Source organism: Myxocyprinus asiaticus, chromosome 28 (assembly GCF_019703515.2).
Source record: "Myxocyprinus asiaticus isolate MX2 ecotype Aquarium Trade chromosome 28, UBuf_Myxa_2, whole genome shotgun sequence".
NCBI lineage: Eukaryota > Metazoa > Chordata > Actinopteri > Cypriniformes > Catostomidae > Myxocyprinus > Myxocyprinus asiaticus.
Genome location: NC_059371.1, coordinates 40687193 through 40712473, shown reverse-complemented (window position 1 = coordinate 40712473; position 25281 = coordinate 40687193). Strand labels below are relative to the sequence as shown.

At 41.7% G+C, this 25281-nt stretch overlaps 1 protein-coding gene, 1 long non-coding RNA gene and 1 pseudogene across 6 annotated transcripts in view; 2 read left to right on the top strand and 1 right to left on the bottom strand.

Moving 5' to 3' along the window:
• Positions 1 to 25281, top strand: part of LOC127418587 (E3 ubiquitin-protein ligase TRIM39-like) — a 32864-nt gene that overhangs the window by 6778 nt on the left and 805 nt on the right. The window contains exons 8-9 of one of the 3 annotated variants that reach the window (XR_007893506.1): positions 3472 to 3498; positions 8967 to 9584. Coding sequence is in view for 2 of the 3 variants with exons in the window: in XM_051659214.1 (XP_051515174.1) it covers positions 3472 to 3498; positions 8967 to 9511 (572 nt within the window). In the remaining variant the exon portion in view is untranslated. Of the gene's footprint in view, positions 1 to 3471; positions 3499 to 8966; positions 10297 to 25281 lie in introns of those variants that run through there. The other 2 variants (XM_051659214.1, XM_051659215.1) reach the window with 2 other exon arrangements.
• Positions 17195 to 20055, bottom strand: LOC127418648 (uncharacterized). Of its 3 annotated transcripts, none has more exons than XR_007893512.1 (3): positions 19910 to 20055; positions 18985 to 19568; positions 17195 to 18771 (listed from the first exon to the last, which is right to left on the bottom strand). It is a non-coding gene; the product is annotated as an uncharacterized LOC127418648 (long non-coding RNA). The 3 variants fall into 3 exon arrangements; XR_007893514.1 differs by having other exon boundaries at positions 18985 to 19029; positions 19910 to 20047; XR_007893513.1 differs by having other exon boundaries at positions 17195 to 19571.
• On the top strand, positions 19104 to 25267 carry LOC127418645 (E3 ubiquitin-protein ligase TRIM39-like; annotated as a pseudogene).

Sequence of the window (25281 nt, the reverse complement as noted above, 5' to 3'; positions counted from 1 at the left end):
TGTTGCATTTAAGGGAAATTAAGGGAATAAGGGAATTTTAAGTGAATATACTGTATAAATGCCACGAACGCATTTGTGTGTCACTCAGTTGAACTCTTGAGTCCGAGCTTCACTGAGCCGCACTGCGGACATAAACCAGCTCCTGAAGAGCACGTGAAGCGATGTGACATGCGCTGTCAGCAGATGCTTGCGAAAATATAAACTAAAATTATAAACTAGGATAGTGAACACAAAGCGCACTGTAAAGGGGTTAAAAGAGAAAGGAGGCGGTGAGAACCGGCTTGACAATATAAATAAAGTTTAATGATAAACTTAAATAATAACACACAAACATACAGTAAACACATACAGGGCAGCTGCCTGTAGTTCTCTCTCTCTCGTCTGCGGTCGCCTTTATCCCTTGCTCACCTCATCAGGCTGATTGGGGTCCAGCGTGCGCCATTCCAGACCGGCCCTGCCCTCCTCCAAGCTACACTCCTCCCTGGGTTGCCTCAGGCTGGGGAGCCCCCGGCACGATGTCCCCACCTCCGGAGGGGGCGTGCCTTGCGCCCTGCCTACTGGCGGATCATCACCGCCTTCTTTGACCTGGGAGGAGACAGGAGGGGAAAAACAACAACAACAACAAAAAAAAAACAGGTGAGGGAAAGGCCAACATGGAGCGACAGAGATAAAGAGAGAGGAAAGAGAGAAAAAAAACCTCACTCACTAGTTCTCTGATGCACCATCGCGTGGTCCTCGGTGGATAACAGCCGTGCCTCTCCGGGCGGATCGGAGGCAGTCCTCCGGCCCCTGGCGGACAGAATGCCCCGCCGCGTTTTCGGTGGACAGAAAGAGTCCTCCCCCAACCCTGGCAGCGGTTCTCCCACACCAGGCGGTTGGCCAGGAGCCCCTCCCCACACGCGGTCGGCGGTCCTCTCAACCCCGCCACGTTTTAGCGGCTGGTAGGGCCCTCCTCCGCCCCTGGCAGCGGCCCTGACCACTCCAGGCGGTCGGTTAGGAGCCCCTCCTCCCCTCCCCTTGCTGAATGATGGCTCTTAGTTGATAAAAACAACTTTTTACAACAGCCTTAATCTGTTTATCAAATTTTAGTGATGAATCAAAAACAACACTCAGATTTTTCACTTGGCTTTGCAGATTAGCGGCCCATGGACCTAAGCATTGGTAATATCTCCACCACATACATCAGATCCAAAGATAATGATCTCTGTTTTCTTCACAATTAACTGGAGAAGATTTTGACCCAGCCAACCTTTAACCACTTCTAAACATAACAAAAACAAATTAAAAGTACGATTCACTCCAGGCTACAGTGGGAGATAGATTTGAGTGTCATCTGCATAGAAGTGGTAAGATATACAATATTTCTTAAAAATCATGTCAAGGGGTAGCATATACAAAGAAAACAAAATGGGATCTGCCTTAAAGGTAAGATATAAACCATCTTAAAACTGTACCTTGTAACCCCACAGCATGCCTTAGACGACTAATAAGAATTTGATGATCAATAGCATCAAATGCCGCACTGAGGTCCAACAAAATTAAAGCAGCAGGATTACCTGAGTCACCAATTAGTAACAAATCATTTGCTACCCTTAACAGAGCTGACTCAGTACTGTGACCAGCCCTAAATCCAGATTGAAACTTGTCTAAGACATTGTTCTGAGTTAAAAAACACTTCAGCTGAGATAAAACTACTTTCTCCAAAATCTTGGAAAGACTTGGCAGCTTAGAGATCAGCCGATAATTCTTCAGATCCAAAGGATCTAAACTTGGCTTCTTCAAAAGAGGCTGAACAATTGCTTGCTTAAAGCAAAGTGGAATCACACGTCAACAAGACTACTATTGATGATAGACATGATGCTAGAGCTAATGATATCTACCATCTCCTTGAGAAGGTGCACAGGAACAACATCACAGGGGCAAGTAGAAGACTTCAGATTAGAAATAATCTCTTTTACTTCTGAGAGAGACACAAGGTGAAACTGATCAAAAATCTCATCACTAACAGTCACTATCACCGGATCAGTGTCATAAACTGGAGGAAAACTCAGCCTTTATTTTAATTTCCTTTATTTTATCAACAAAACGTTTCAAAAACAGTTCACAAATATCCACAGAGGGGTTTAAATCAACTCTCTCCAGGTTCAGTAATCTATTAATGGTGTTGAACAACACTCTGGGAGAGTTAGAGAGTAAAGAAATAATTTTAGAAAAATTATTTGTTCTTGCATCCTTCACAACATTTTAATATTTCAACACACTCTCCCTCATAATTTGATGTGAAACATGTCATTTATCTTTTTCTATCTCTGATCAGACTTTCTACATTCCTGTCTGACAGCACGAGTAGCATTATCTAACCACGGTTGACCTCGAACTATGATGTTTTTATCCGGAGCAATAACATCCAAAATATCTGAACACTCAGAGTTAAACACAGTAACCAGCTCATCAGGACCTGCCTTAAAAGAGGGATACTCAATAAATGACGTAAAGGAGGAGACTAAAAAAGCATCTGTAAAAGCCGTCGATGCAGATGAAGTGATCAATCTAGACCAATAAGCAGAAGACTGAGAGCTCGATGATCCACAATTCAAAGTGACATTAAAAATCACAGGCATATGATCAGACAAACAGTAATCACCAATTTCAACATTACAAATTTGAGGAGCGAAAGATAAAACCAGATCCAACGTGTGACCCTGCTCATGAGTAGTGCCCGTGACAAACTGAGTGAAATTAAGAAAATCTAAATCTAAAAACTGTGATACCAAAGGTTTTTCAGGACAACAAACATGAATGTTAAAATCTCCCACAATTAAAATATGTGAACATGAAGAAATTAGGAAAGAAATGTTTTACTATTGCATAATATAATAAAAATATAAGATAAATATAATAATATATGTATAAAAATTATATTTTATTTTTTATAAAAAATATATTAAATATGTTAGTTCAAAAAACAAGTGTAAATGTAAAATTGACTGAAGTTAAAGTTGTCCAAAAAGAGAGATACATTTTAAGTAATCAGGAATATTTTGATATTTAAACATTATTTTTCATGTCATTCATAAGTTTTTAAAGACTTAAAAGTAAAAGTAGTTTATTCATATTTTATTATTTGATTTAAATATTTGAAGTTAAATATGGAAAAATTACTTCTTAAGGTGTATGAAGCACACATGCAGAAAAAAACACCTTAAAAATATGACAATTTATATGACAATTAATCTTCATAATCACTATTATTTATGTGACAATTAATCATCAGCCAAATGTCATAATCGTGACAGCTCTAGTGTATAGCAAACATAATGTACAGATTTACTTGTGTCAGTAACTGTCTTGAGACGAGTTAAAATGACTTTCTGTGTTAATCAACAGCATGTCCATAGAGTTTCAGAAGCATTTATCCTGTAATATTCCTATAAACATTTGATGATGTTTTCTTGTGATTTGTGTTGACAGTATTGAGGAGGATGCAGCAGTATGCAGGTACAGTGTGTGATCTTCACTGTTCCCTGTCAAAAGCTACACTTAATGCTGCACTTGATTCAGCGCTTATGGGAATATGTCTTTAGGAGTGACCAGCTGTGATTATGTGTGCAACACGTCAATGAAATTGACTAGAACCTTTATAGCCTCTGCTGGTGACGTCATCAGAATGCGCCAGTACCAGGGGCTATAAATAGATGTGCCACAGGTGCATCGTCAGGTCTTTTGTCTTCGGACCACTCTGTAATGTGTTTGTGCTTCTCAGCTTCTCAAGCTCTCTATTTTTCTTCTGATAGGAGTTCGATTTGTCAGGCAGCGTGCAGAAAACTTTCTCTTTCTCTGTCATTCAACTGTGGAAAAGACAAAAGAAAGAAAAAATGAGCGATCAACAAAGCAAACGGTGTGTTTCCATGCTTACGTCCTATGGCTGAATCGGACACACACCAGTTTTGTTTTGTTTGTTTGGGGGAAGAGCACACTGCTCTTGCGTTGGAGCGAGGCGAGTGTGAGCATTGTGAGCTGTTCACAGTGAAGACACTGCGCGCTCATCTCGCTTACTTCCAAGAGCCAGCACCCACCATTCCATCGTGGGGCTCACGTATGGATCTGGCTGAGGAGCGAGAGACGGGTCCGTCCCTATTGCTCGCTCTCACTCCAGATCCAGTTTGTCCCTCATGTGATCTCGAAGCACGCCCCGGCGCCTCTTCGGTTCATGCGGGGGACGATGAATCTCTTGGGTCTGCGGACTTTGAGTTGCCTACCTCTGAACGTTCCTCACATGATGACAAAGTGGTTGAGGAATTACTTAAGGTGGTTACTCATGCAGTGGCCAGATTACAGCTAGACTGGCCACGCGAACAAGAGACCCCCAAACGATTGAAACTAGAAGACAGATTTCTGTCTGGTGTCCAGGGGAAGGGAACACAAAATCAGTCTCTCCCCTTCTTTGAAGACCTCCATGATGAGTTGACTCGTTCATGGGGGAAACCTTATACTTCCCGTATCTTTGTGCATTTGATATCTACATATTCGACTATCGTGGGTGCTAAGGCACGGGGTATACGATGATGCCACAAGCAGAAGAGACACTTGCAGGCTATCTCTCGCCTGGTTCGACATCATCATAAAAAAAATAAAAAAAATCTCTCCCCACAAAGCCGTGTAGAACCACCTCAACACTTGTGGGGAAAGCTTATCAAGCAGCAGGTCAGGCTGGTGCTGCGCTGCACACCATGGCGGTGTTACAGGCATACCAGGCTGATCTGTTGAAGGACCTGAGTGCGGGTAGTACAGTCGACGAGGAAGCATTCTCAGAGCTTCGTCGAGCCACAGATTTATCTCTCCATGCAACCAAGAAGACGGCTCGCGCTATCTGCCGTTCAATGGCTGCTTTGGTCAGCACGGAGAGGCATCTGTGGCTAAACCTCATGGGCATCAAGGATAAGGACAGATTATTCCTACTTGATGCCCCAGTCTCACCTTCTGGCTTGTTTGGCGATTTGGTGAATACAGTCGTCACCAGGTTTCGGGAGGTGAAAAAACACGAGGAAGCATTTGTGCAATTCCTTCCTCGCCACACTCAGGGGGAGGGGCTGCCGGCCACCCAGCCTCGCCCCGGTCCTTCTAGAAGGGAGGCTCAAAAACAAAGTGTGGCGAGTCGCGCTCCCCCTCGTAAAGATTGGGGACCGGCTCGTCGCCCTCAGCAGTCAACAAAGCAAGACCTCAGGACCATTATTTCCAAAAAGAAGTCCTGACGGTCTTGCGCCCAGCCTTGTGGGGGTAGCCCCCCTCGGGACGGGACGCGCAAAACATTTACCCACTCCTTCCCGACACCCCACGAAACCTCTCCATCCCCACTGCCTCTGGTGTTTCGGGGGGCAGTGGTTTCCAGCAAAATGTTGTGTGTTCCGATACTTCCTGTTGTCGCCCATGACATGGAACGTCCAACATCCCCTCAATGGGAAGTATCAAAATTGGTACCCATTTCAGAGAACCTGGCAGCGTGGAAGCTACTGCCGGGTATTTCTATGTGGGTCCTAAAGACAGTAGAAAAGGGCTACACAATTCAATTCGTTCGCCATCCTCCGCGTTTCAACGGCGTGGTCCCCACTACTGTGAAACCGGAACAAGCACATTTACTGTCACAACAGCTGCAATCTCTTCTGGTCAAAGGGGCCATAGGACATGTTCCCCCTCCAGAGAGAGAGTCAGGTTACTACAGCATATACTTCCTGGTTCCCAAGAAGGATGGGGGATTGCGTCCAATTTTAGATCTTCGAGGCTTGAACCGCTCAGTCAAGGCGCTCAAGTTCAAGATGCTAACTGTCAAGACGATCGTGTCACAAATTCAACATTGCGATTGGTTAGTCAATATTGATCTCATGGACGCATACTTTCAAATAGAAATACTGCCACAACACAGGAAGTTCCTGAGGTTTGCTTTCGGGGGCGAAGCTTACCAATATCGGGTTCTTCCATTAGGCCTAGCCTTATCACCTCGCACATACACAAAGTGCATGGATGCAGCACTGGCTCCATTGCGACTCTAGGGTATCCGCATTTTGAATTACATAGATGACTGGCTGATACTAGCACAATCGCAAGAACTGGCATTACAGCACAGAAGTGTCATCTTAGCTCATCTAGTTTCTCTGGGGTTCAACGACATGAAAAGCGTTCTTTCTCCTGCCCAGAGAACGACATATATAGGGACCGTATGGAATTCGATCACGATGCGGGCACAGCTGTCTTCCGCTCGAATCGAGACCATTTAGAATACCCTGAGCAAAGTCAGGCTAGGCCAAAATCATACTGTTATTCAGTATCAACGAATATTAGGTCTCATGGTATCTGCGTCCTCTGTGATCCCTATGGGCCTTTTGCATATGAGACCATTTCAGTTGTGGCTCAAAGCCAGGGGATTTTATCCAAGGGCCAATCCCCGAAGGCAGATAAGGGTTACGTGTCACGGGCTACGTACCCTCTCTATGTGGCTCAGACCCCGGTTCCTCGCCTTGGGTCCCACTCTAGGTGTGTCTTGCCGTCGCAGATTGCTAACAACAGACGCCTCCCTGTCGGGCTGGGGAGTGGTCTTAAGTGGTCGTTCAGCTCAAGGGGAATGGGAGGGTCATCAGCTCGATTGGCACATCAACTGTCTCGAGTTGGTGGCTGTATTTCTGGCCCTGAAGTACTTCCTCCAGCATCTGAGAGGCTGCCATGTCCTGGTGCAGGTGGACAACACAGCTGCAGTCTCTTACATAAATCACCAGGGAGGACTGCGGTCGCGCCAGCTAAACAGACTAGCGCGGCAGATTTTTCTTTGGGCCCAGGGCATGCTCCTGTCACTCAAAGCAGTATATATCCCTGGATGCCTGAATGTGGGAGCGGATTTACTGTCCAGACAGAAAATACCGACGGGAGAATGGAAACTCCACCCCGAGGTAGTGAAACAAATCTGGTTAAGATTTTACGAAGCAGAGGTGGACCTCTTCGCCACCCAACAGACAGCACAATGTCCCCTCTACTTCTCTCTGAGTCACCCAGCCTCCCTGGGTCTGGACGCGATGGCGCATACATGGCCCAAAATGCGCCTATATGCATTTCCTCTGATTTCTCTGCTCCTGGGAGTTCTAGCCAGAATTCGTCAACAAGGATCTTGCCTCTTACTGATTGCGCCGCATTGGCCGAACAGAGTATGGTTCTTGGAGATAATATCTCTCCTCGACGGCTCGCCTTGGGTGATACCGGAGAGGAGGGACCTTCTGTCTCAAGCACAGGGGACAATATTTCATCACCGGCCCGAGCTGTGGAACCTTCATGTTTGGCCCCTGAAGGGTACCAACTGAGGGATACTGGGTTTTCACCTGAAGTTATTGAGACCATTCTGAGTGCTAGGGCTCCTTCCACTAGAAAAAGTTATGCCAATAAATGGGGTGTCTTTGAAAGGTGGTGCACTTCACGTAATGCAGATCCAGTTAACTGCCAGATTGCTTCAGTTATGGACTTCCTACAGGAGAAATTATCAGTAGGCACATGCCCCACCACTCTCAGCGTTTATGTGGCCACTCTGTTGGCTTGCCACACCTTGATTGAAGGAGTGCCACTGGGGAAACATCCTTTGCTCGTTCGCTTCGTTCGTGGGGCCTTGCGACTGAGGCCTCCCGTTAGAACCAGGATCCCTTCATGGGACTTGGCTATAGTCCTTGAAGGTCTGGTTGAGACTCCCTTTGAACCTCTAGAGTTGGTGTCTGACAAGCTCCTGACTCTAAAGATGGTTTTTCTTATGGCTATCACTTCTTTAAAAAGAACTGGGGATTTGCAGGCTCTGTCTGTCTTGCCATCCTGCTTAGACTTTGCCCCAGGAATGGTGAAAGCGATATTGCATCCTCATCCTGACTATCTGCCTAAGGTTCCTTTCTCGACCGTACATCCAGTCACTCTTGAGGCCTTCTGTCCTCCGCTGTTCACAACGCCGGTTCAGGAGAAACTTCACAGACTGTGTCCAGTCCATGGTCTTCAGGCCTAAGTCCACCGTACTAGCCGGTGGCGTAAGTCAGGGCAACTATTAGTTTGTCATGGGGGCCGTAACAGGGGTGGCTGCCACAAAACAGACAATGTCACATTGGGTGAGGGATTCTATTGCCCTTGCCTATAAGGCACATGGTCAAGCTTCGCCAGTAGGCATCAGGGCTCATTCTACCAGGGGGGTTGCTTCTTCTAAAGCTTTGGTGGGGGGGGGGGTGCCCCTCTGCAGCATGTTTGTAATGCGGCAGGCTGGTCCTCTCCACACACATTCATAAGATTTTATCATTTGGATGTTCATGCCACTCCGGGCTCTCACATCCTTGAGTCAACTTTACAAGCTCATGTCTGAGACCTTTCGCATTCTTGTGAGCACACACTACACAACCATAAGGGATCCAGACACCCACAGTGTGGCGGCGTGGGTATTCTCATTCCCATAAGCGCTGAGTCAAGTGCAGCATTAAGTGTAGCTTTTGACAGGGAACATCTCGGGTTACTTGACTGTAATCCTTGTTCCCTGAAAAAGCGGACCGAGATGCTGCGCTTCACTGCCGTACTGAGGATGTCCCAGGACTGCTCTTCAGACAAATATACCTGACGATGCACCTGTGGCACATCTATTTATAGCCCCTGGTACTGGCGCATTCTGATGATGTCACCAACAGAGGTGTCAATTTCATTGACGTGTTGCACACATATTCACAGCTGGACACTCCTAAAGACGTTCCCATAAGCGCTGAATCAAGCGCAGCATCTCGTTCCGCTTTTTCAGTGAACAAGGGTTACAGTCAAGTAACCGAGACGTTCTCTCATATACAATACTTTACATTTATATACTGATAGCTGACTTACTGCACTACAGTTTCAATATACTCTGTATTAAATATTACATCAATCAAAATGTTTGTATTCTGAAGTGATTGATATTCTCTGATCTCTCTCAGTGGATGTGACTCTGGATCCTGATACAGCTAATCCTGCACTCATCCTGTCTGATGATGGAAAACAAGTGACATGTGGAGACATTAGACAAAACCTCCCAGATAAACCAGAGAGATTTGATATATATCCAATTGTCCTGGGAAAGAAGGGATTCAGTTCAGGTAGATTTTATTTTGAGGTGCAGGTGAAGGGAAAGACTAAATGGGATTTAGGATTGGTCAGAGAATCCATTAACAGGAAGGGACTGATCACACCGACTCCAGTGAATGGATTCTGGACTGTGATGTTGAGGAATGAGAATGAATATGTAGCTAATGCCGGTCCTCCTGTCTCTCTGTGTGTGAGAGTGAAGCCACAGAAGGTTGGTGTGTTTGTGGATTATGAGGAGGGTCTGGTCTCCTTTTATAATGTGGAGTCCAGCTCTCATATCTACTCTTTCACTGGTCAGTCTTTCACTCAAACACTCTTTCCATTTGTTAGCCCATGTAATAATGATAAATGTAAAAACTCAACTCCACTGATCATCACACCTGTCAGTTACAATTAATGAATTTACACCCCATAAATATAAAAAACTACATGAACATTAGATTTGTACATTTCTTAAAAGAAAATATGAGGTATGGTTGCTAGGGAGATCTGGATGGTTGCTAGTGTGTTCTGTGTACTTTATTTTGAGCACAACATCACTGACTGTGCACTTGAGCCGGGAAACATGAGAACAAACTTCTCCATCAATGAAACTGTCTCCAGCTTTTCCACATCACTGAGAGAGAGAAAATCAACTTTTCACACTCTAAGAACAGTGTTTATCATGTTTAAAACAGCACATTATGTACATTTATGGGGGTTTTTGTAGAAAACAGTCTTCTGCCCCGTAGTTCTCCACTATTTGTTTTAAATCCAGCATTTGAACGTGACGTCTCCTCAGCTCCCGATGCATTGTGGGAAAAGAAAGTGTACAACCGATCCACACTTCAGATTCCCGCCGGAAGTATTAGGTCATCCAGGCATTTCTCGCTTTCTGTCTTATGAATACTCTGGATTCGGACATACTACTCCACTAGCATACTGTTTTTGGCATACTATATAGTAGGGAAGTATGGATATTCGGACGCAGGGCTCATCTCAGACTCACGCATGCGCTCTTTGCTGTTTGCTGAATAATTCATGTCTGCTGCAAATTCAAATTAACTTTTTCTTTATACTCTCATATTCCTCAAGCTTTAGAAAAGTTGTGTAATGTGTGTGATGATGTGTATTTAACTTGTTTCACGTCAGACAAATGATTATAAACTAAATAAATTGAAACTGAAAAAAAAAAACCTGTGTACATTTCTTCACTGTAGACCATATGTATCACTTTATAATTCTTTATTGTTAAATCATGTATTGTTTAATAGACTATTAAAACATGAGCTCTGCTGCAAGTCATCACAATGAGTTGTGTGAAAGAATAGCCCAGAAAGAAGGGCCCCCCTCCCCTCCCACCAATTTTGCCTGTTCTTTCCCTTAGCTGTGCATTCACAGTAATAGAAAGTGGAAGTTCTTATTATCATGAATATTCAAACCGTTCTCACTCTGCGTCAAATGCCTACGCTAAAAAAAGCATTTGTACACATTGTACTGGGTTTACAGAATCAAGGTACAGGACTAATACATTTTTCTGATACCATTTTTCTCTCTACTAGTCTAATATTAGCTACACAATGAATAATCAACAATGCGGCAAATTTAAATATATATAATTTATATATATATATATATATATATATATATATATATATATAAATTATCTAAATATTTCCAACGTAAAAATGTAAGATATTCCGTTTTAAGTTTCTCATTTAAGGAAAGAAAGTTAAATATTAATAAATATGTTGCTGAGCTCTAGTTTTCTCATTAGGTAGCATTATACTCTTTTTAAGCTTATGTGAGTTAAATTTCACCATATAAAGAGAGCGAAGGACACTGCATTTGCTAAAGACTTAATAATAAGTCTTTATATAAATAAATAAACTTTCCCATTTCCCCGTGCCTGGCCTCAAAATACTACTCTTATGTGAATCATCCTTAAAAATAAAACTGAATAATGAAATCTATAATGCCACATTTGGCACCCAACAATATGAGGGTGAGTAAATTAACAATATTTAGAGGAGATTTTTTATTTTATTTATTTTTTTGGGATGAATTAATGAATACATTCTCAGCAGTAAACATATTTAAACCATCTTCGTTAACAAATTAAAATACATAAGCAAGAAAACATTAAAAAAGACAAGATAAACTGAAACCGAAATTAAAATGGAAAAAAACTGAAATGGAATTAAATCATACATTGAACACTGACAAACTTAAAATAAAAATAAAAACTAAATTAAATGTAAAAAATAAATAAATAAAAAAATATCACAACTATATTAATCTTGGTCTGAAGGTTTGATGTTGTTGCTGTGGGTGGTCTGTGCCTGCCTGGTTGCGGGAGAGTTGAGGTACCTGCTCTGAGACTGGCAGCGATGGGTGTTGGATCTTCGTGGAATTATCATCACATTCACAAAAAGTGGTGATATCCTCCTCTTTTTCTTCCCAAGAATGGGAAATGGTAGCAGCCCCTTCCCTGCTAGTGCAAGGCTCTGTGCTAATGCTAGTGATTTCGCGTTGTTGTTGTTGAAATCCAGTGGTTTTGCAATGAAATTAGAAATTGAAGGAAACCTCTTCAGAAAAATAGCTTCCTTCGCTTCCCTGATCTTTTAAAAGCACCACTTGTTTTCCTTAGATCCATTGTTATGCATTAATTAGCAAACAAAAGTTACGTGAACGTTTTGACGTCACTAGTCTAGCGGTAACAGGCATTACAATCTGATTGGACCAATAAAAAAAGAAAATCTGTCATTTCAAATATACACACTAGTTAATTGGCTGTACTTCTATATTTGAAGGAGGGTCTTTTATAGTCATTCAACCAACTGTATTAAAGTAAAGTGTGTAAGTTTTGACAGTTAAAATGTTAAATCTTATCCATGTTAAAACAGACTCGACTGCTCTCTCTTACGCCCATTTTTCCCCATTTAGGATAATCAGTTTAGTTCATGTTCGGGTAGTGGGCACAGCATCTCCATTTATCTTTCCCTTCTTTCCCTTCTTTCTTTCTTTCTTTCTTTCTTTCTTTCTACAGTTATAATAATAATTACAGTTATAATAATAATTGTATGTACAGGTGTGCTGTTTGTATATGGCAATATACAATGGGCTGTACATACAAATGTGTCTTTTATATATATATATATATATATATATATATATATATATATATATATATATATATATATATATATATATATACATATTTGTATCTTATTCACATATCTTTATTTTTATTTTACTATCTGTGTACTGTTGTTGTCTCTGTGTGCTAGAAACTTCTTCTGTCACCAAAACGAATTTCTTGTGTGTGCAAACATTGGCAATAAATCTCTTTCTGATTCTGAAAAATAGTACTTTTTCCTATACCCTTCACACAAAGAAAGAAGCACAAAGAGTGGTTCAAATAAATATAATTTGAAACAGGATGAGACAATGGTTGTATAAGAGGTTTGGAGGCCTTCATATTCACAGGGCCCAATAGTAACAGGAGTGCCAGCCAGGGAGCCCTCATAGACCAAGAGCCTTGTTTAAGAGGCCTTGTATAGGCTATAGGACCCATTTATTCAAGCATAAATAAACATTTGTTTTCATTGTTGATGTTTTTTCTGTACCAAACTGGATCGCACAACCTTAAAGCCCAGGGCTTTAGTTTGCCCTAGTTTGCCATGATAACATTTCTAACATTTTGTTTTTAAACTAGGGATATTATTATTTGGTTACCATGAACACGAACAATAATCATAAGCTTCAAAGTGAAATAAAAAGGATTAATCCATATGTAGAGCCGAGGAGGGCGGGGCCGGGTTGGAATGACACACGCCCGGTCCCCAATCAGCCTGATGGGGCGTGCGAGGGATAAAGGCGGCCGGGGACGACAGTTCGAGAGAGAAAGAATTACAGGCAGCTGTACTGTGTGTTTATGGTTGTGTGTTTTTGTTGAAGTTGTTTATTAAATTATTATTTAAGTTGTCAAGCCGGTTCTCGCCTCCTCCTTTCCACTGAACCCCCTTACACTGGTGCCGAAACCCGGGAAGGAGGAGGGATTCCCGTTGCAGAGTCCTCGACACTGCCGTCCACCCAGGGGAGCGCCGCTGCCATCCGACGGGGGACGGAGTAGCCCGACCACCCGGACACGGGGAACGGCCGCCGTCTGCGAGGCGAGTGGGGACGGGACTCCCTGACCGCCTGGAGCGAAGGAGCCGCTGCCGTGGGCGGAGGAGTGCCCTGCCGTCCCCCGGGAATGCGGAGGGGTCGAGAGAAGACCGCCGTCCACGGGGGGAGGAGGGAAGTGACTCCCCGACCACCTGGAGTGGTAGGGCCGCTGCCAGGGGCGAAGGAGTGTCCCCACGGGATGCCGGGAACGTGGAGGGGCGTTCTGTCCACTGGGGGTCAGAGGTCTGACTCTGGTCCGCCCAGGGAGGAGCGGCTGCTGTCCGCCTGAGAGGGTGGAGGAGTGATCGAGGACCACGCGACAGCGCATCAGAGAACCAGTGAGTTTCTTTTTCTCTCTCTCCTCTCTCTCTCTCTGTCGCTCCGTGTTGGCCTTTCCCTCGCCTATTTTGTTTTGTTGTTTTGTTGTTTTTCCCCTCCTGTCTCCTCCCAGGTCGAGGAAGGCAGGGATGACCCGCCGGCAGTCGGGGCGCAAGGCACGCCCCCCCGGAGAGGAACGGGGGATGCACGTCATGCCGGGGGCTCCCCGGCCTGAGGCAACGCCGGGAGGAGTGTAGAGCCGAGGAGGGCGTGGCTGGGCTGGAATGATGCACGCCCGGTCCCCAATCAGCCTGATGGGGTGCGCGAGGCATAAAGGCGGCCGGGATGACAGTTCGAGAGAGAGAGAGAATTACAGGCAGCTGTACTGTGTGTTTATGGTTGTGTGTTTTTGTTTAAGTTGTTTATTAAATTATTATTTAAGTTGTCAAGCCGGTTCTCGCCTCCTCCTTTCCACTGAACCCCCTTACACCATATTAGCAAATACTTGTGCAGGATGGGAACTATATCTTCTTCCGCTGATCTTAACATGCATAAATGCTGAAAGACACAAGCAGACGAGCGCTTGCACCGTCACAAGACTCGTTCAAACAAGAGGGATCAGTGTCTTGTAGAGGTAATGATAGAAAATCAGAGAAACAGCTTGTGGAGTAAATTTACATTAAATAACAACATATCTAAAGGTGACATTTCTTATAATGAGTTTGTGTGTAATTGTTGTTAATAAGTAATCAAGAAATCACAAAAAATCAGTTTAATAGAAGTATCGGTATTGGTATCAGTATCAGTGATATTGGAGTTGAAATTATTAGTATCGGATCAAAAATAAAATAAGTGGTATCGCCCATCACTACCTCTCATCCTTCAGTCTTGTCACTGACATGTGGTATCTCCCAGCTAACACAGCTACTTTGTGAAGACGTCACCAGATCAGACCATATTCGTCACAATGACGTATGACGTTCACTTATGTAGTCATGTTTTAAATCCCACCTTACCTGCAGATAACCAGGTGTGACCTTAGTGTATTGATTCTTCACTTCATCTCCTCCAAAAATCTCAATAACTTCACTATATTAATAAATCAGCCCATGTAAGCATAGAATAAATATTTAACCACAAAACACATTTAATTATTCATAGTATTTATTTACAAAATATAAACAATGTAAGGCCAAATGTGGAAAAATGTTTTCTCTCTGGTACACCTGATGTAAAATAGCAAACATATTATAGCAGATTTAACTATTCTAATAAAAGTGATGAAAAACATTCAATGTTACACTTTGTGATGCATTGTGAAATTTGTAGAATTGTTATAATTTCAGTGCAATTAACATGTCTTAACCCTTTCAGACCCCAATTATGTTCCAGGGACAAAAATATGATCCTGCTTTATTTTTACACTAAATGCAGCCACAAATGATATTCATATTTTCTAAAAATATTTCTAGACCACTGCAAAATAGCTGGAATAAAAATACGGATAATTCCACTGTTGGAAGGAAATGTAGATACAATCTTATAACTGTTAAAAGTGAAGCAGTGTAAGATAGCTTTTATGGGAAACAAATAAGAAATATTGCTGCAAGCACAGATTATTGGGTCAAATATGTACACATGCAATCTGTAATCATATTTTAGAGTTCCTTGTCTGTAATGGAAACCAATACAAATCATTAAATCCTAAAATCTTTGGCAGAGCTCTCAACAAGATTAAAAAATGATTGTATAAATTATCTGGAGACCAAACTATCACGTTGCTACACCGTTTCCCGTGAGATTAATTAGCGTCTGTAGAGCCGAGGAGGGCGGGGCCGGGCTGGAATGAGACACACCCGGTCCCCAATCAGCCTGATGGGGCGCGCGAGGGATAAAGGCGGCCGGGGACGACAGTTCGAGAGAGAGAGAGAATTACAGACAGCTGTGCTGTGTTTTTAGTTGTGTGTTTTTGGTTGGGTTTTTGGTTAATAAATTATTATTTAAGTTGTCAAGCCGGTTCTCGCCTCCTCCTTTCCTCTAAACCCCCTTACACTGGTGCCGAAACCCGGGAAGGAGGAGGGATTCCCGTCGCAGAGGCCTCGACACTGCCGTCCACCCAGGGAGCGCCGCTGCCGTCCGACGGGGGACGGAGTAGCCAGACTACCCGGACGTGGGGAACGGCCGCCGTCCGCGAGGCGAGTGGGGACGGGACTCCCCGACCGCCTGGAGCGAGGGAGCCGCTGCCGGGGGCGGAGGAGTGCCCTGCCGTCCCCCGGGAACGCGGAGGGGTCGAGAGAAGACCGCCGTCCGCGGGGGGAGGAGGGAAGTGACTCCCCGACCGCCTGGAGTGGTAGGGCCGCTGCCAGGGGCGGAGGAGAGTCCCCACGGGACACCGGGAACACGGAGGGGCGTTCTGTCCGCTGGGGGTCGGAGGTCTGACTCCGGTCCGCCCGGGGAGGAGCGGCTGCAGTCCGCCTGAGAGGGTGGAGTAGTGATCGAGGACAACGCGACAGCGCATCAGAGAACCGGTGAGTTTCTTTTTCTCTCTCTCCTCTCTCTCTCTCTGCCGCTCCGTGTTGGCCTTTCCCTCGCCATTTTGTGTTGTTGTTTTTTTCCCCTCCTGTCTCCTCCCAGGTCGAGGAAGGCGGGGAGGACCCGCCGGCAGTTGGGGCATAAGGCACGCCCCCCCACACGGAGAGGAAGGGTGGGGGGGGATGTACGTCATGCCGGGGGCTCCCCGGCCTGAGGCAACGCCGGGAGGAGTGTAGAGCCGAGGAGGGCGGGGCCGGGCTGGAATGAGACACACCCGGTTCCCAATCAGCCTGATGGGGCGCGCGAGGGATAAAGGCGGCCGGGGACGACAGTTCGAGAGAGAATTACAGACAGCTGTGCTGTGTTTTTAGTTGTGTGTTTTTGGTTGGGTTTTTGGTTAATAAATTATTATTTAAGTTGTCAAGCCGGTTCTCGCCTCCTCCTTTCCTCTAAACCCCCTTACAGCGTCGTTTTCTGAAGACATGGTCACGACGTCTCTGGAACGTCAGACAAGATTCTAAAAAATGCAACTTTACCAAGACGTTGTCACAACGTTGTCAGAAAGTAATGTCACGCTGACGAGAGGACGACTAACTGGCGACATCGTAAGAACTGTGTTTGCTGGGATGAAATGTACCTCGTTTCTTAAAATTAGAGGAAGAATTAATGCTGATATCTCGACTGACTTGAGCATGATAAACTCACATGACACGATCAAGCAATTGTCCTTCTTCATTACGAAAAATCCTTACAGGTGCAGCCGAGGATGTTCAGGTGTTGTATCACTGTTTGATGCATCCTCCACATCCATGATGATTAATAGCAGTTGGCGCAGATCTACCGCTGCCGTTCAATGTTTTATGCGTGATCTGATTTGACGGAGTCACGAGACTCTTGTAGTCATCACGTTGATGGATAAAACACACAAACCACTAACACAACAGTCACATATGCAGTAAAAGGGTGACCTTATGTTCTCTTTTACTGGCTGAGCGTCTAACACATTATTTATTTAATTAGCATTCCCAAACTCTGTGAATTATTAATTAGAATATCTAATCAAGTTTCACCAGACTTGCGCTTGATACAAAGTGTCATTTTTATTTACTGAAAATGTTCATATTGGTGATAAAGAAAATATCAAATAATACAAATAAAATAAATATGATATATAACATGATATATATAATAAATAACAAAATTATGGCAATATCGATTCATTTATTTCAGTAAAATTCTTGGCAAATGTGGTGAATTTACCTTTGGCAGAGCTCTCAACAAGATTAAAATGACCGGTTTAACAGTGACCAAATCTAAAGTGCATGAAAACATCACACCTCAAATTAAAACACTATTCAAAGTAAAATGAAGCATTTTACCCAAACTCAATCTGTCTGACACGCAATCTGAATATTCATTCCCAATCCCTCTATATCAGGGTTTCTCAACGGGGCGTTCAAAGGATGCCAGGGGGTGCTGAGAGCAAATTAGTAAAATAATATTCTTCTTGAGAATCCATTCAACTTCCCTGCATTGATATCTGCTCTCTCTCTCTCTCTCTCTCTCTCTCTTTCTCTCTCTTCATCTCTTTGTATTTTGCAGAAATGTGGCATATTCATACTAATTATATTTTGTAAATAGCTCCATTAAATACATTAGGGGAATGAGGGAATATAGGCCAATTTATTTCTGTTACAACTATGGCAATTTCAAAATGTTTATATTTTGAATTTATAGTTTCTAAATCTATAGTTTTGTATGTATTTACATAACAAACATAACATGATTTGTTTTATAGGAGTTACCAGGTTGTAATGAGCCATACATGATCTTATTGTATTTTTGTGTTATAATTACAAATATCAGTGTATTATGGAGGAACTATGTGTGGAAGAACCATATAATGTTTCATCATTTTTATGGACCAAGCTATGAGTTTTCCTGCTGTGTCAAATCTGTTGTAATTCTCTTTTATTGCAGGAAAAAGTAACTGGTTTGGTTTGCCTTCAGAAATTCCAAGAGATTACTTAATCACGTGAAGAGAGTACTTAACCAGTAGGAATCACAGTCTTAGTCAGACTCAGAATATTTACATTTAGACAAATATAAATTAGGTATATCAAATTATTAACTGTTTATAGATGTATATTTACTAATATTAACAACAGTTACATCTGCATCCCAACTCAAAATTAATGTTTACTGTCAAATGTGCATTTCATAGTAACAAAATATGCAATATTATTGGTAACTGAACTTATATATAAAATAATGTTAATAAAAATAATATTACTTTTATTATTAGTATCTGTCCTTAATTACATAAAATAAAATAAAATAAATTCACTGGTGCTATTAAATCAGGTGCTGATGCACACACTGCAGAACTTGGTTGCACCGGTGCCACTGCATTAAATGTTAGTCTGGAGCCCTCCATCCATCTGCTTGAATTCAAGACACTCAAGGTTTGGTTTCATGTTGATGATGTGTAAACCAGCTTAATTTATTAACAAAACTGTAAAATTCGTTCCATGGTCAGGGAATGAAGTAGGGGGGAGTTCATCCAAAACAGGTTGAGAACCGCTGCTCTATATGGATCAACAGTGGATTCTGGAATGTGATCTTGACTGTCAACTCTTTACTGACCACAGCGTCAACCTAGAGACCGAAAGAGGAAAAACACACAATCACACAATCAATCAATTATTACTGTGAACTTCATGAGTCAGACAAACATGAACATTTGATCCAGAGTCTGGACAATGATGTTTTTTGAATTACACACTTAAAACACACCTGTGTGAAATCAGTTTTATATGATCACACTTAATACAGACACACACAACACAGCCAATAGGAATGAGTTTATACCTGTTACATATTCATGAGAAGACAGGGGCGGAGCTATGACATCACCTTCACAAGGTAAAAGTGAAACTGTTTTTAAAACAGGAAGTCTTTCAACTTTTTCTCTCTTCAAACGGCAGAATATTTATTCAGACATTGTAAAACTTTAGTGATCACAGCTGATACTCACTCACAGGTAAGTGATAATAGAAATATAAGAGAAATTTCCCTGAACAGGTTTCTAATGTTAGTGGTCTGATTCAGAGGAGTTTGTGTCACACTGGAATAAAACTGCACAAAACCAGATTTAAACACGAGTTAAATACTCGAACTAGTTTACTGAATTAGTATCAGAATATAATTTAATCTGTTATAAATCAGAGTTTGATGTGTGCTGTCATGTTGTCAAATAACTTGAAGATGTCAGAAACAGGAAGTATTTGAACTGCAGACAGAATGAACAAAGTCCAGTGAAAATGTTTCATCTTTTTTGCTTGATTTAGTCTTTCATATATAGAAAGAGTCTTTCATGATGATGTTAAAGTGTTGTTGTAAAGATCTGTTTCTATGTTCTGCACTGTGACTCCTGGAGATTTTGTATTTCAGTTCTTCTAGCACACAGGAGAGAGATGATGACAATAAACAGCAGTGCAATAGTTCAAATACTTTCAATGACTTTTATGAAGAGACTCACTGGAATATTTCACACCCAAAGATTAAATTATTATGTTTTATTCTCACTATCAGTGATTGAACAATAAATATACTCACTTTAATATGAATTTTCATGATCTGAACATGAATGTCAGTTGTTGAATTGAATAGTATTTGTTCTGTCAATAATAATAATTGTGTTTGTGAAGTGCTGCACTGTCTGTACTGTAAGAGGTGCTGTAGACTAGAGGTTCTGTACATGATCAGAATGGTATACTAGCATATGAGTACTTACTCAGAAGTGTACTGAATTTCCTCTTAAGAAGTTCATCTTTAATACTTCACATACTTTGGTCAGGTTTTATGCTGTGAAATGAGATGTTGGATTGTTGTGTCCTAAAAAGGCTTAAAGAGAGGAAGAACAATGGCAGAATCTTCATCATCATCACCAAAACAAAGACCAACCAGGAGAAACAGTTCAGAAGGTTTACGTCCAAGTAAGTCAGTGATGTAGAAAAATAATAAATGAGAGAATTAATGAAGCAAATAACATCAAGAACAATGATAATGTCATGTGAAAAACCTAAACATCACATCAAATTATACCTATATACAATAATACTTTCAATAATTTGTATTTTTCAGACATGTCATCCTCCAGTAGTGCACTAAATGAGGAGCTTCAGTGTTCAATCTGTCTGGATGTGTTCACTGATCCAGTCACAACTCCATGTGGACACAACTTCTGCAAGACCTGCCTGAATGAATGCTGGAAAAACACTCAGAACTGCAGCTGTCCATTCTGTAAAGAAACATTCAGCAAAAGACCTGATCTGAAGATTAATACAACACTCAGAGAGCTTGTGCAACATTTTAAGAAGAAGTTTAATCTGGGTAAATCTGAAGTTCTCTGTGACTTCTGTGATGAAAGAAAGCAGAAAGCCGTGAAGTCTTGTCTGATGTGTCAAAGCTCTTACTGTGAAACACACCTGGAGCCTCATCTGAGAGTTCTGGGTCTAAAGAAACACAAACTGATAGACGCTGTGGAGAATCTGGAGGATTATATATGCCAGAAACATGAGTGCAACACCTGCAGCGCTTGCTATCTCTCCTGAATGCTGCCAGAGGTCAACATCTCCAGAGTACTAACCCTTCCTTCACGAACTACATTTCCCATAATCCTCCGCTCAGACTGATTACTCACCCACCTGTTTCACATTAACTGTCTATTTAAGTTCCCTGTTTATACGCATTCAGTGCAACGGCTTGTTCTGCCTAGTCTGCAATTCTGAGTGTTAGTCGCCATTCCTGTTTTCCGACTCCTGCCTATTCATCGTATTTCCCAGCCGAACCCTCGCCTGCCTTTTTGTTTACCCTTTTATTTGCTACTTTGTACTGTGATACTTTTATTAAACGGCATATGGATCTTAACATTACTGCCCCGGCGTCTTCGCTACAACAAGAGACGTCTGAATCTGTTCTGCAGAGATGATCAAACGAGTGTGTGTTTGTCCTGCACTGAAAGAGACCACAAGACTCACAACACTGTTCCTATAGAGGACGAGAGTGCAGAGAAGAAGGCAAGAGTTACTAATATTCAATCAATACTTATTTTGAAGATGGAAAAGCTATGTTGAGTGATGAAATGTGTCTGTGTTGTTCTCTGTCTGTAGAATCAGCTGGTAAAGACACAGACAGATGTGCAGCAGATGATCCAGAACAGAATGAAGAAGATTCAAGACATCCAACTCTCTGTCGAGATGAGAAAGGTGAGTCAAATTTTGTTTCAATCTTCTTCATAAATGTGCTGAATTAAATACATTTAAACTGTGACTTGATCTCATCAGAGAAACACAGAAGAAGAGAAATCACACAGTGTTGAGGTGTTCACGGCTCTGATTCTCACCATTGAGAGATGTCAGACTGAAGTTGTTGAGATGTTGGAGGAGAAGCAGAAAGCAGCAGAGAAACAGGCTGAAGATCTCATTAAAGAGCTGGAGCAGGAGATCACTGAGCTAAAGAGGAGAAAATCTGAGCTGGAGCAGATCTCACACACTGAAGATCATCTTCATCTCCTACAGGTCAGTGTCCATCTCTCTCATCAATGAGAATGATTAGAAAACACTCTTCATGCTGATGGATTTCTCCTCTTTCCTGCTGTAGATTGACCTGTCCCTGTACAGCCCTAAAAACAGTAAGAACTGGACTGAGATCAGTATTAACACTCATGTGAGTGTGGACACTCTGAATAGAGCTCTGACTCGACTCAAAGACACTCTAGATCAAAAACTTGGTCAAACTGGTAAGTGTATAGTAGGCCTGTCACAATTATTAAATAACCATCTGATCACAGTTATTTGAGACAACTGCGATTATTGGGCATTCAAATTCCAATCACATTTTAATGCCCAAATAAGGGAATTTTAAATGAATATACTGTATAAATGCCATGAACGGCACATTTGTGTGTCATTCAGTTCAACTCCAAGTCTGCGCTTCACTGAGCCGCACAGTGGACATAAACCAGCTCCTTTCCTAAAGAGCGCATGAAGCGATCTGATACACGCACTGTCAGCAGAGGCTCACGAAAATATGAAGAACAAATAAACTTTGATAGTGAACACAAAGCGCACTTTCACTTTAAATGAACGTGTAATGGCAAATGTTCCTGGTTCACATGCGGTGTTAATGACACGTAGTGACACAGAGGAGGAGATGCACACTTATTCTATTTCTGTGGAGTGATAAAATGAAACTAAATCTCAAAGGTTTTACTTAATGACAAATAAGGGGTGTGGGTTTAATCAGAGCATTAAAATAACGTGTGAAGTCTCAAGTCTCAGTTATTTATAAAGCACTTTCAAACTACACTGTAGCACCAAAGTGCTGTACATTGAAAATAAAATATAAAAACAACTATAAACACATCACACAATAACCAAAAAAGTAGGAAATAAAAACTAGCATAAAGACAACACCCAGACCCAAACTGGGCCTGGGTAGCTCAGTGGAAAAAACACTGGCTACCACTCCTGGAGTTCGCGAGTGCTGAGTGACTCCCGCCAGGTCTCCTAAGCAACCAAATTGGTCCAGTTGCTAGAGAGGGTAGAGTCACATAGTGTAACCTCCTCATGGCCGTTATAATGGGGTTCGTTCTCGGCAGGGCACATGGTGAGTTGAGCGTGGATGGCGTGAAGCCTCCACGTGCGCTTTGTCTCCGTGGCAACGCGCTCAACGGGACACGTGATGAGATGCGCGGATTGACGGTCTCGGATGCGGAGGCAGCTGGGATTCATCCTCTTCCACCAGGATTGAGGCGAATCACTACGCCACCAGGAGAACTTAAAAGCACATTGGGAGAAAAAAAAAAAGAAAAAAAGGCAATGAAAAAGTTTTTAAATGCTATTTAAAAATAGAAGTGGAGGATCTAATCTCAACAGGTAGACCATTCCACAACCTCAGACCAGCAACTGGAGGAAAACTCAGCCTTTATTTTAATTTATTTTATCAACAAAACGTTTCAAAAACAGTTCACAAATATCCACAGAGGGGTTTAAATCAACTCTCTCCGGGTTCAGTAATCTATTAATGGTGTTGAACAACACTCTGGGAGAGTTAGAGAGTAAAGAAATAACATTAGAAAAATTATTTGTTCTTGCATCCTTCACAACCTTTTAATATTTCAACAAACTCTCCCTCATAATTTGATGTGAAACGTGTAATTTATCTTTATCCACCTGCGTTCAGCCTTTCTACACTCCTGTCTGACAGCACGAGTAGCATTATCAAACCACGGTTGACCTCGAACTATGATGTTTTTATCCGGAGCAATAACATCCAAAATATCTGAACACTCAGAGTTAAACACAGTAACCAGCTCATCAGGACCTGCCTTAAAAGAGGGAGACTCAATAAATGACGTAAAGGAGGAGACTAAAAAAAGCATCTGTAAAAGCCGTCGATGCAGATGAAGTGATCAATCTAGATCAATAAGCAGAAGACTGAGAGCTCGATGATCCACAATTCAAAGTGACATTAAAAATCACAGGCATATGATCAGACAAACAGTAATCACCAATTTCAACATTACAAATTTGAGGAGCTAAAGATAAAACCAGATCCAACATGTGACCCTGCTCATGAGTAGTGCCCGTGACAAACTGAGTGAAATGAAGAGAATCTAAATCTAAAAACTGTGATACCAAAGGTTTTTCAGGACAACAAACATGAATGTTAAAATCTCCCACAATTAAAATATGTGAACATGAAGAAATTAGGAAATAAATGATTTACTATTGCATAATATAATAAAAATATAAGATAAATATATGTATAAAAATTATATTTTATTTTTTATAAAAAATATATTAAATATGTTAGATCAAAAAACAAGTGTAAATGTAAAATTGACCGAAGTTAAAGTTGTCCAAAAAGAGATACATTTTAAGTAATTAGGAATATTTTGATATTTAAACATTATTTTTCATGTCATTCATAAGTTTTTAAAGACTTAAAAGGAAAAGTAGTTTATTCATATTTTATATTTGATTTTTATATTTGAAGTTAAATATGGTAAATTACTTCTTATGGTGTATGAAGCACACATGCAGAAAAAACGCCTTAAAAAATGACAATTAATTGTGAAAGCCCTTAACGAGACAATTAATCTTCATAATCACAATTATTTGTTTGACAATTAATCATCAGCCAAATGTCATAATCGTGACAGCTCTAGTGTATAGCAAACATAATGTACAGATTTACTCATGTCAGTAACTGTCTTGAGACGAGTGAAAATGACTTTCTGTGTTAATCAACAGCATGTCCATAGAGTTTCAGAAGCATTTATCCTGTAATATTCCTATAAACAATTGATGATGTTTTCTTGTGATTTGTGTTGACAGTATTGAGGAGGATGCAGCAGTATGCAGGTACAGTGTGTGATCTTCACTGTTCTCTCATATACACTTACAATACTTTACATTTATATACTGACAGCTGACTTACTGCACTACAGTTTCATTATACTCTGGATTAAATATTACATCAATCAAAATGTTTGTATTCTGAAGTGACTGATATTCTCTGATCTCTCTCTCTCAGTGGATGTGACTCTGAATCCTGATACAGCTCATCCTGACCTCATCCTGTCTGATGATGGAAAAAGTGACATGTGGAGACATTAGACAAAAACTCCCAGATAAACCAGAGAGATTTGATGGATGTCTCTCTGTCCTGGGAAAGAAGGGATTCATTTCAGGTAGATTTTATTTTGAGGTGAAGGGAAAGTCTAAGTGGACTTTAGGAGTGCTCAGAGAATCCATTAACGGCAAGGAAAATGACACACTGACTCCAGTGAATGGATTCTGGACTGTGATGTTGAGGAATGAGAATGAATATAAAGCCTGTGCTGGTCCTGCTGTCTCTCTGTGTGTGAGAGTGAAGCCACAGAAGGTTGGTGTGTTTGTGGATTATGAAGAGGGTCTGGTCTCCTTTTATGATGTGGAGTCCAGCTCTCATATCTACTCTTTCACTGGTCAGTCTTTCACTCAAACACTTTCTTTTTTTTTTTTTTTTTTGCCCACGTAATAATGAATGTAAAAACTCAACTCCACTGATCATCACACCTGTCAGTTACAATTAATGAATTTACACCCCAAAAATATA